The following is a 10,566-nucleotide window of genomic DNA, read 5'->3' on the forward strand; positions in this document are numbered from 1 at the left end:
GGTCACATGTTAAAATTAATATAAATATATATAAGATGATATGTTAAAAACAAATTTTATATAATACATATTGTTATATATAAATTAACATATATTACTATATGTATTGTGTTTATGGTATGTATCATATGTAATATTATTAAACTCAATATAATGTTAAAAATTGAAATAATATTTATGAAGTTATATGTTCTAATCTCAATAACACTACTTCAAATTAAAAATTATAATTATAATTTTTTATTATATATTTCATATTTATTTCAATAATTTTTAAAAGATTATCAATTGTTAAAAATAACTTTATATGACTATATAAATTATTTATTGTAATTCTAAAACATAGTTTATACGTTCAAAATTAAATTATAATAAAATATATAATACAAAATATTTTTATTTATTATAAATTTTAGTTAAAAATAAATAATTATTATGCATTACAAATGCGAAAACGATAGTTATATATAAATCTCATATAATTTGTTAACTCTTCACCTAACTCTTTTCTCATAATAAATCATAATAAAAGTCATACTAGAAAAATAAGATAAAATGTGAGATAAGATTATCATATCAAATTATAATGAGATAAAATATTTATTTAACTTAATGTTTAATGTAGACTAGATAAAAAATTAGATATTATTATTTTATCTAGTATTTGACATGTATTTAGCTAGACAATTTTATAATATGATATAAATACTTTTATGGTAAAGATGCAAAGCAAGTAAATTGTACTCTTTTGAAAGATATAAATGTTATACTTGTTTCTCTTCTTGTGTTAAATATTATAGTCTCCTCCCTTTATAGGTTTCAATATATAACTCTTTATTTATATTTTTAAATTTTTTGTTAACTTTTGTTTATACATAATTTATTTTATAATTTCTATTTTAAATTTAATTATATATTTTAAGTTTTTTTATCTGATATTGAACTAAATATCAATTAGCAATGTTAAATTAACTATTTTAAATTATATATTTTAATATAATAAGAGAATGATAATATTTAATAGTCATATTTCTAAAAGATAAAAGCGTAATTTATTTTATATTTTAATATAAAAAATAAAAATAGTATAATATATGCAAGAGTAATTTTTTTTAATTATATTAAATCATATGAATTAAATTATATACTTTAACATTAAAAAATACATTAAAATACTCTTATCTCTCTAGAAAAGATAACACAATTTACTTCTTGAAAAAAGAAATAGATAAGATAAAAGTTGATATAAGATTCCAATCAAATTACAATGAAATAAAATAGATATCCTATTCAATGTATGATGATGATTAAATAATAAATTATATAATACTTTATTCAATATATGAAATGGATTTGACTAAACAACGTTACAATATCATATATAAATATTTGATTATACTTTCATAGTAAGGGTGCAAAGCAAACAACACCTTCTTCATTCCTCTACCTAATCATGATTCTCTCAACGAAAGTTTGAAGATGGCACAGTAACAACCTAGAGAGTATTAAGTTTGACTTAATAAATTATTGATGTAAAAGAAAGCATATTGGAACGAAATTAGGTCCAATGAAGTTAAAAATATATTTATTTTCATTAAAGTCCCATTATTTTCAAAAGATCTTTGGATTATGAAAACTTTTTTCCTTCAAGAAATTTAGATTAAGATAAGGCATGACTCAAATTCAAATACTAACCTTTTCATAAAATTTTATTTTAAAATGGTATACAAATTTTTCCAAAGCATTTAAATTAATTAAAATCTCTTGTTTCATTTTAACTGTGAATATACTGTATTTATAATAAATAACTAATATAACTTAATTAGATGATACAATATATATTAATATATTTTTTGATAAATAAATAATATAATTTTTATAATAAATAAATAATATAACTTAAGTGATACATTAAAAAAAATAGGAAAAAAACACATTAAAAAAGAAATGGAAGATAAAAATAATTGCATGTTTATATTTATTTACAAAAATATAAAATTATAAATTATATACTTATTTGATAAAAGTTTTATTATTTTATTAAATAAATTTATTATTTATTATTTTTAATAAAAAAATTTGTCATATAATAATATACACACTATAATGATATTTTTTTTTTGAGGTGACACACTATAGTGATATAATATTTGTTACTAAACTTATTTTTTATCATTATTATAAATATAATATATGTTGATATATTGTTAAAAAGTGTAGATATATGCTATAGTGACATACAATATATGTTGTTAAATCTTATTTAAAATTATAAAAATCGTGTATAATTATATATTAAATAAATTTGTATCTACATATATTATATTTATAATGACTTTTTTATATATTTTATTATATATAAAATTTTTAATAAAAATTAAATAAATATTTTAAAAAAAGCAATTAACCCATGAGAATTAGAACTATGATTCTCATTGTTAATTTCACTATTTAAACTACTAGATACTAATAGTATATATAACATCTTGGAACCTGTATTGAGAGTGGTTTCTTTTTTCTCTCTTTTTTTTCAAACAGAATTGAAAGTTTTTAGCACTAAACTTCACGACTTTGTTTCTTTTTTCACTTCCCCTCTATTCTGTTGTAACTATAGAGTGGCATTGGCAACGAGATGGATTTATGATTATAAATTTAAGTTTAATTTAATTAATATTTAATGTATGCTAGAATATATATATGAGGAGGGATCTGTTTACATTAATTCAATATTAATGTATAAAATGATTTTATGATTATCCATCAATTTGAATTAATGAAATAAGTATCAAATAATTTTCAAATTTTTTAAAAATTTACAGATTTGATCTATGCATTAATAACTTTAAATTTAACAGTTGGATCGTTGAAATTTGATGTAGAACATGAGCTATTGAATGGAATATGGCTAGGTAGACTTACTCTTGAAGTAAACGAATCCCTCCTCTCTCTCGCTATATATATATATATATATATATACAAGTATAGTGGAATCTATTTTTTAGGATTATGATTTCACATGTTACTTGTAACATCTCTCAAATTTAAGGTCTCAATAGCTCCACTTCAAGACACTTCACATACATAGTGATATTTTACACAATTCTTCATTGGTACCAACCCTCCGTCGGTAGCCCTTGTTGAAATGTCTAGTCACCTTTAGGATCAATAACTGATCCCATAAACTAACACAAAATTTTTTAACATGTTTTTTATATCCTCACTTGTACACTTTTTGAGAAATTTTTTAAAGGACCACTCATATTTAAATTGCTCCAAGTTAAGCACACTTAACTATGAAATTCTTTTGTGATGAGCTATCAAAAAATAGATGCATCTTATAGATATAGGTAGTACAAATTAATTCATTTAAGTCATCATTAACTACATAGTCTCACACATGTACAATATATAAATCTATCTCATTCTGGTTTGTCCGAGTTGTTACATTACGATTATGTGACCCTTTTCCAAGTGAGAATAAAATCACAGTCAATCATGTTCAAAACACTTTCTGGTTGGAAAATAATGTACATATTTGAGTTATAGTCATACAAATGATCATAATTATAGTCATACAAATAAAATATGAAGTTCTTTTGTGATGAGCTACCGAAAAGTAAATACATCTTGTTGATCTAAGTAGTACAAATTAATTTATTTAAGTTATCCTCAACTGCATAGTCTCACACATGTACAATCTATAGATCTATCTCATTCTGATATGTCTAAGTTGTTACATTACGATTATATGACCCTTTTCCAAGTGAGAATAAAATCACAATTATGCCAACCATGTTCAAAACTCTTTCTAGTTGGAAAGTAATGTACATATATGAGTTATAGTCATACAAATGATCTTAAATTTTATAAGTAGTATTTACTAATAAAAAATTGTATGAGAAAGGACTTTATAAAAGACAATTAACCTACAATTTAGGGTTATAGGCTTTTGATAAAATTCAAATTCTTTAGACACTTTATTTACACATGATTTCTTGATTATAGAAATAAGTTTGACCTCAAAATAGTTTGGTTACATCACCTTTAGTTTAAGCCTCAACAGGAATAATAGATTAAATTTGGAACTTATTAGGAGCATATATGAAGCTTAATCGATCATTAATTATAACCACAAATTTGCTTGAGAGACTATTTATGGCTACACTAGATTGTGTAGTATTTGGTTTCAATTCAATATGTGGTCTAATTAGAATTTATGAATAAAAGTCACAAAGAAGGTCCAAAGACTACATTTTGGTTCCATCTCAATTGAGTTTGTCATGATAAAATCAATGAAAAATATTTTATTTAAAAAAAAATATGTTTTGCTTGTTGAAATCTTATAACTTACTATTCCCTAATTGAGTTTAGGAGTGACCAATGGTCGGGTACATCGATTTCAAGTTGATATAACCCAAATCACTATGACTCGCAAGTTGCATTATATAAATCCGTAGGTTACCAAATGGCCCATCGGTTTGAGTGGATCTTGGTATATATATGAATGGTTTAATGCAAGTATGAACATTATTGGACCATATTTCATTTAACTTACCCAAATAAAGTTTTTAACCCTTTTTATTTTTTTCAATTATTTTATCAAAAAAAAATTTATTCAATCTAGATTAGATCAAATATGACTAAAATTATTCAAGTTTCAAATAATTTAACTATTATAATTATTTTAAAATATACTAAAACAAAAAATATTAAAATAATAAATAAAATCATCGATTGTGCATTCACTATAAGTGTCAAGTATTAATTATATGCTCAATTGAATAGTTTATTAGGCTAAAAATAGTACTTTGTGAAGAAAAATATAACAAGTTACAAAGATCCCCAAGAAGAAAAATACATAATATTCTTATTTGTCTTAGCATAATAATAGGAAGAAATCTATTAAGAATCATAAACCATGTAGAACAATGTTGACGATGTCGTTTTGGATCAAACATGGTGCATATGGAAACCTATTATACAAACATTGTTTGGAAACCTATTAAACTGTAATTATATAAAGTGAGAAACAAACAATAAAAATTGTTACAACACAATATATATAAGTATCTTTTCTTTTTAGAGGGAGAGAGATTGAGAGCGTATGGTGAGTTGCTACATACTCTTAGCAAAATGATTTGAAATCACATAGACTAAGCCACTGAGGGATAACAGAAGGCTATGAAGTAAAGTAACAATTTCATTGATGAGTGAAACTCTTGAGCTCTCAGAAGCAACATTAAGGTTTCAAAAGTAACAAATGAGAATGAGATTAAAAGATCGATAGACTGGACTGGTAACTTATAATGTTATGTTAATGGGTTAGGTTAGAGATGGATCAAATAAACTCACTAAAACTTTGTTGCTTTCAAAGTTACTTTGGACTTAAACTTTGTCACTAAAACTCAAATAGAGTCTAATTAATTGAAATAATTCGTGTTAAACTATTTTTTAAATTTATCTAAACTAGTAACCTGTTTGAACTCAACCACATCTACCTTTTTTTTCTTTTAGTTTTTTTTAATTTTGGGTCAACTTTTAGATTATTGTTCACCACTAATTGGGATTCACGATCAATGTTTCTTCCGTCGTAAAGAAGTCTCTTAACATTCTTGATCAAATAATTAACAATCACCAAATTAATACAATATTTTTCATATATGCATATAATAATGATGATTATTTAAATTGTTCATTAAGATCAATCTTTAGGAGATAAAAATACTCAAAGATGAGTTACTCTTATCCATTCAAGTTTTTTCATGAACGAGTTCAAATCCTTAAACACTTGTTTAAAAAACTTAAGTTTATCATTACGATCAACCACAAATTAGAGCCAAATTAATACGAATAATTTGTTCCCTCGTATGTCATATCGGTACTATCGAAGAATTCACAATCAAATCAATAATAAACAAAAACAAATTGCATTGAACTAATTGTTTTATGCATAAAATTAAGAACCATTTGTTTGTTCAACCTAATGCACAAATCTAGTCACACCTATTCCCTCTTGTCTTAATGCAAATTCTGGCCAAATATAATCTTGCATTAACTATGAAAAACGGAACTTAAAAAGTAATCAATGCTACGAAACAAAGAAAGTATTACTGATAAAACTATGTGACAAAATAAGAACTAAAAGAAATAGCCAACAAAATGTCGTGATGGAAAATTTGTGAAATCTTGCAGCCTTCTATGTACAAGCGAACAAGATCACGAGAAAAATTTGTAATCCTTAGCTTCTAGTATGATCTGCCTCAATGCACCAATAGGAGCTAGCACCATCAATAACACTCCAAATGCGATACAAATCTGTGATAAGAAGAAAAATCAAACTCGTTTCTACTAAAAAGTAATAGCATGCAATATTAAACAAAAACAATTATACAGGATCGTATAGAATATACATTTTTGGTCTGCATAACATACCCAATTTGCACACCAAGACAAGCTAAACCTCTTTGGTTTGTAGATGACAAGCCACATTACGCACGGGAGCTGCAAACGATCACGAAATAGATTAACATCAGCATTTAATTATAGGCTATAAAAAATTATTGTAGACTTGTATATATTTTCCTTACAAAGTATGTGGTTGGAGCAAAGACAAATCCCCCAAAGAAGCCGAGAAGCCCACCAAAGAAAGGAAATGTAACTGCCAGCAACAATGTAAGAACTGCATATATAAAGAAACTTGTAATGGTTAGATAGAGTCTCTTCGTGCGTGGAATTAACAAGTATGTGACACTCTATTAAATAATTTCTATTTTATTGGTTGAAATTTAACTAAAAATTATAACTTTGATGGATCTCGTGTCTTTTTTAATACTTGATTTAATGGTAGAACTTAAAAAAAATGATTTTCAACTAATAGTAAAAAACCTAATAACAAAAGAGTATTAAATAGAGTATCGCTGTATTATGATAGAGCATCACTAGCATTTAATACACGAAAATGGACTTGTATGAAAGGTGGAAGTACACTCACAAACGTATGCATTGCGAGTTATGAATCGAAGTAACCGACTAGGCTCGAACTTCATCCTTTTAACCAAGAACGATTCTAACATATCAAACACCGGAACGGCAAAGACCTAACAAGAAAAATTAATTTGATTAGTGACAAAGCAGAAAATAAATTTTGTGAGAGAGAGAGCAATAATCATGTGGTGCATGTGGTGTACCTGATAACTCCCAGTTACATGGACAAAAACAAATATGTTAGCGGCTATAATGAGCCAGCGTGGTCTCTCGAGGGACAAAAGGATGTTATCATCAACATTGTTTCCAAAAGCCCAATAACCAAAGATAGCAACAGGAAAGTAGCATAGAGCCACAACGATGTAAGCAACAATCATGCCCTTCCACATGGCGATTTTGGATGGCTTTTCAGGTGTGGAAGGAATGGTTGCTTGAATCTCTAAAACTACGTTGTGCCCAGCATACCCAAAAGCTATAGTCCCCAAAGCACTAAAGAAGCCAAATATGTTTCCTGCATCGCTTGAAAATTTGCTGCCATATTGCACGCCTGGTTGAACGCCCCTGTGGAGTGAAGCTATCCAAGCAATAGTGGAGTAGCTGCACAACGGCCAAAAACATGTTAATTTGCATCACGCTGAAATCATCTCTCCTTCCTAGAGAAGTTGTTGCATAGTGTATGGTGTATAATAGCATAACACGTGCACACAGTTCTAGTTTTAGACCTATATTTGGCCATAGGATTGTATCTTATGATCACACTTTCTCTGTAAATTAATTATTTATTAAAGTAGTGTGTATAAAACCTTATGTTTAAATATTGATGTCGGTATTTTGATTCTGATAGATAGAAAAATTTCAAAAATATTTTCTCTAATTAAAATTTTTGAAAAAAAATTCATGATCATTTAAAATCACTTGAGTCATGCATCACGTGGCAAAGATGATTACTGATGAATAACTGTAAAAAATTGAAAACCCTACCTGAGGGACATGACAGCAGCAGCCAAAGAAACACCAGTGATGGAGTTGAAACTAGGGAGATGGGAGAGAAGGAATTGAACACAAGAAAACATCATGATGAAGTAAGTCCTCCTAATGGGCTTACAGTCACCACAAACAGTCTGATAAATCTTCATCAGAGAATTCCCACCAGTGATCATATAAACTATGTTCACACCAACCTCAACCATTAGTTGCTGAGGCACCACAATCCACAGTCCAAGTTTCTCCCCAAACGCATGCTGCCCCAGTTCATGATACCTATCAAACCTCTTTCCCTTCCCCGGTTCAGGCTCGTGCATCTCAATCATTTGCCATGCAGTGTAAAAAGTGCAAATCCACGAAAGGAGCAATATTACAATGCCAGGACCCCTATCACACAAAAAACAAACATTATTGTAAACTTTTTAGTATATTCTTATAATAATAAAAAAAAATGATGAAGAAATTACCATCCAAGCTCAGACATAGCGTAGGGGAAACCCAACACTCCAGCTCCAACAACAGCAGTGACATTGTGGAAAGCAGAATACCACCACTTTGCATTACGAGACTTTGTGATGGGAAGCCAGTCGTTGATATTTCTTTTTGTTTCCATTTCTTTAGCCATTGACGAAGACACTGCTTCAGTGGTAATTTCTTCTGCCATGTTTTCCTTCTTGTTCCTGATGATTAGAACTTATGAGTGACCAACCTTAGTATTCCATGTGTATTTATGGCACCTGTGCCATTGGATAAAGGGTATCTTTTAGTAACCGTTCTTTTAATTTTATTTTTTATTAATAATAAAAAAGGATATCTTTTAGTAACCGTTTTTTGCCTTCTATTCTTATAATTTCTTTTATCAGTTCTATTCTTATAATTTATATTATTATATGTACTTTTTATTTATCTTTTTAGTAGTTGCAGGTTCTGCATTGGTTTTGCTTCTCATCTCTCACTCTCAAAACTACCTTTCTCCCCACCTTAGAATCTCTGATTTAGTTTTCAGTTACACTTTCATTTTATTGTTTATTTTACTATGGAACTATTACTCATAATTAAATGTTCATAAAATTAATTACTTGCAAAGCAGATATTAAGTGTGTTTTTTTCCTGTCAGTAACAATAAATTCAAAATTCTAGGAGAAAAATATTTTGATATGATATCATCTACTGACAGTTTAAAACTGAATATCTTTATATATCTTTTAAGGTACTTATCTTTTTAAAATAATTATCATAAATATCAATAAAATTGTTGTATTTGATTGTTTTCTTTATCTGTTATCATATATGATAGTTTACAGTTGAATGATAGTGTGTGAAAAAAAAAATTATACTGTGAATATATTTTTTATTTATGTAAAATTACATAAGATAATGAGAGATTTAAAAAAATTATTTTTTTAATTAATTCGATTTTTATTTAATATAATTATTTATGAATTAAATTTTAATACTTTAAAATAAATAATCAACAAAAAATAATATTTTGCTATAATATATATTATTTATTATAAATCTAAAATATAATTTAAATGTTTATTATATACATTTTAAATATGATTACATATTTAAACATAATATTTATTTATATTTATAATTTATTATAAACTTTAGTTATAGGCTAAAAAACTGGTGTGAAAATAATATATATATATATATATATATATATATTTTTTTTTTTTTTTTAACCCCAAAAAGTATAACTTTAAAAATCACTCAATTTTATTTTGAATTTTTTTAAAAAAAATTAGTTGTAAGTGATTTTGAATTTTATTTTTTATTTTCTTGGCAAAACTAACTGATAATTTATTTAAAAGTTAAAAGATAATTTTACTAAAGTCATTTATATATTAAATTAAAATTTTTGATAAAACTACATATAGAACTAGCAATAATAAATATAAAATTATTTAAAATAACATTTTTATATACAACTCATATTTTTATATTATAGAAATATATATATATATATATATATATATATATATAAGTAGTGACGTTTAGACTTTATATTAATTTAGAAATCTTATTATTTTTTACTGATCAGATATTTTATATATTGAAATTAAAATAAATAATGAAATAATAAAAAAAATAGCTTAAATATTAAAATTTAAAAACATAAAAAAAAATTAGAATCTTCAAAATATTCTGAATTATATTTTTATAATTTAATTTTTAGTATTTTTGAAAAAAATAAAATTATTGTTTTGGCGTATAATATGACAATAATAAAATTAGAATATATAAGCTAGTTCATACTAAAAACCAAATTCTTATCACTTTTTATATATATATATATATATATATATATATATATATATATATTTCATTTAGGGTATTCTTATACACTTCATATATATATATATATATCTATGACTTACCGAATAATTCAAAAATGTTTGTTTGGACTAATTCACAAGTTAGTTAAAAGCATTAAAATAATTTATAATCAAAATTTTAAGTAAATTTATCAATTTTATATATTAACACGAACTTCTATGAAAAAAAGTATTTTTGTAACGACTCGTCATGGTCTCTACACTATATGAAATCACCCTACCAGATTGTTTAACTAAGAGAGAGATTATTTAA

General features: G+C 25.5%; 1 protein-coding gene across 1 annotated transcript; it reads right to left on the reverse strand.

The window, feature by feature from the left end:
* Positions 1 to 5,127: 5,127 nt before the first annotated feature.
* Positions 5,128 to 8,740, reverse strand: LOC109801416 (lysine histidine transporter 2). The gene is made up of 7 exons (XM_083074175.1): positions 8,436 to 8,740; positions 7,966 to 8,355; positions 7,188 to 7,581; positions 6,992 to 7,097; positions 6,588 to 6,679; positions 6,433 to 6,501; positions 5,128 to 6,315 (listed from the first exon to the last, which is right to left on the reverse strand). The coding sequence occupies exons 1-7, from the start codon at positions 8,630 to 8,632 to the stop codon at positions 6,217 to 6,219; spliced, it is 1,347 nt and encodes a 448-aa protein (XP_082930301.1). The 5' UTR covers positions 8,633 to 8,740; the 3' UTR covers positions 5,128 to 6,216.
* Positions 8,741 to 10,566: the final 1,826 nt, after the last annotated feature.

The sequence above is a fragment of the Cajanus cajan genome, chromosome 5 (assembly GCF_000230855.2).
Source record: "Cajanus cajan strain Asha chromosome 5, NIPB_CcT2T_4, whole genome shotgun sequence".
Taxonomy (NCBI): Eukaryota; Viridiplantae; Streptophyta; class Magnoliopsida; order Fabales; family Fabaceae; genus Cajanus; species Cajanus cajan.